Source organism: Mus pahari, chromosome 21, assembly GCF_900095145.1.
Source record: "Mus pahari chromosome 21, PAHARI_EIJ_v1.1, whole genome shotgun sequence".
Classification (NCBI taxonomy): domain Eukaryota; kingdom Metazoa; phylum Chordata; class Mammalia; order Rodentia; family Muridae; genus Mus; species Mus pahari.
In genome coordinates this window covers 4,370,269-4,372,191 of record NC_034610.1, presented here as the reverse complement: position 1 = coordinate 4,372,191, position 1,923 = coordinate 4,370,269, and the positions used below count along the sequence as shown (strand labels likewise).

The following is a 1,923-nucleotide window of genomic DNA, read 5'->3' as shown; positions in this document are numbered from 1 at the left end:
ATACCCCCAGGCAGCCACCACAGTAAATGGAGAAAGATGCCCCCTCCTACTGCCTTCCTATAAGTTACTAGCAGGAAAACCCATAAACTCTTGTCCAATATTCCAGCTTTCCTGACTTGTTTTAAATTGCTGCTCTTTGTCCCCAAACAGTTTTACCAAAATTATTGCCCGGGAGAGTCTCGACCTTTGTCCCCTGCATGTCAGATAATCATTTGGATACTGGAAAGAAGTTGCACTGTCTTCAAGAATTCAAAGTCGGTAACCCCCTCTCCTGTGCCCCCTGGAGAAAAGCCAACCCAGGCGTGCCAATGTAGTCGAACCCCGCCCGCCCGAAGGCAGAGAACTCCCCAGCCATAATCTCCAATCACTGTGCCAACATATCTCAGTGACAACCGTGGAGGCAGGTGCATACGAAGCTTCTCCAAGTTGGCTTCTAGGAAAGTTTTCCTTTTTACCTAAGGCCAGATCATCTCATAGCCTGCTCCTTAGGACAAGGACATAAATAAAGGTTTTCCCAGGATTTGCAAGCATGGTCCCCAAAGGTGGTGGGGTCTCCAAGTCAGGAAGACTCCAGGGATCTAGTCTGGAGACTACCTTCTTAACACTGGCTATGTGGCAGGAGATGGTGCACAGAGTCAGGCTTACCTGGCTGACGATGGTGGAGTGGGTCTCCACATAGCGCCAGTCACCGCTGCAGGGCACCAGAGGCGCAGAGCGGTTGGGGAGGGCAGCAAGTGGGTCGCAGCTGAGCTCTGAGCTGGTATTGGTGGCTTCCAGCAGGTAGCGGTGGCAGTGGCCTTGGCCGCGGCGTTCAGCTGGGACGTGGAGCTCCGGTGTGGTGAGGTTCCACTCCTCCTCGGGGCTCCAGGCGCAGCGCTCGGCCAGCGCGGTGGCGCGCGGCCCACGACACCAATAGTAGTCGGGCTGGCTGCCCAGGAAGACCACACCGACGAAGAGGAAGGCGAAGGTGACACCCGTCAGGCACAGCAGCAGGAACACGCGCCGCTGGAAGCGCCCGAACTCGCCCGCCTTCCTCAGTGCCTGGTCGAACGTGGGCATGGTGCGCCCCGCCACCCTGCGCCCTGTCACTGCTGCCCGGCCTGAGAGTGACCCGCGGGCGCCGCCGCCCGCAGCTCTGCACCCGCCGCCCCCGCCTCGCTCGCTTGCTCGCCCTGGCAGCCCGCCCCGGGCTACTCCTCCCGTTCCAAGCTCCCGGCCTCCTGCCCGTGTGCGTCCGGGACCGGGACCGGAGTAAACCCGGAGAGCGGATTGGGGTGGTTTCACAGTAGTGTCACCGTGCACCAAGGGCCCGGACCTGTAGCCTGCCCTAAAGGGACACCCCAAGTCAGAGTTCACTGAGTTCCAGGATCACCCAGACTCGCTGGACTCAGGACTCTGTAGACTCCAGGAATAGCCTCCAGTGCTCTTAGGCTGCAGGGACCCAAGCCACTGTGCTCCCAAAGTGACAGTCAGTCAGCTCCAGGAACAGAGTTTCATACCTGCACCTGCATCTGCACCTGCGTCATCACATTCCTCCAGCTCTGGGTGGGATGATGGCGAAATAGCAGATACAGACTGTTACAATGGGACAGAGGGACAGCCCACAGGGCTAAAGGATTTGCTTAGTCGCAAAGTTCAAAAGAAGGGAGTACATCAAGTCAAAGTCCTTTACATATACCCGCATCCTGAATCTCTGGAAAACAGTGGTGCTTAGTTGGTTTGAATCAGTCATTATGGTGTCTTCCTTGCCCCGCAAAAATCTACAGAGCCTATAGCATGTGTGGTCCCTATCCTTTGGCACAGCCGGTTCCCAATCAGTTGCTAGGCTACAGAGCAACCTGTGATAGTGCGCTCTACACTCAGATTCGAATTTCTCCTCCCCATTCTTCTTCAGGCCCTCACCTCCTGCCATCGGCCACCCTT

The 1,923-nt window shown here is 56.9% G+C and overlaps 1 protein-coding gene across 3 annotated transcripts in view; it reads right to left on the bottom strand.

Annotated features, from left to right (window-relative positions):
* The window catches only part of Slc22a3 (solute carrier family 22 member 3), a 93,916-nt gene extending 92,471 nt beyond the window's left edge, over positions 1 to 1,445 (bottom strand). For 2 of the 3 annotated variants that reach the window (XM_029533021.1, XM_029533020.1), the window contains exon 1: positions 646 to 1,124. In XM_029533021.1, the coding sequence (XP_029388881.1) occupies positions 646 to 1,059 (414 nt within the window). In that variant the 5' untranslated portion in view covers positions 1,060 to 1,124. Of the gene's footprint in view, positions 1 to 645 lie in introns of all 3 variants that reach the window. The other variant, XM_021221538.1, reaches the window with a different exon arrangement.
* Positions 1,446 to 1,923: the final 478 nt, after the last annotated feature.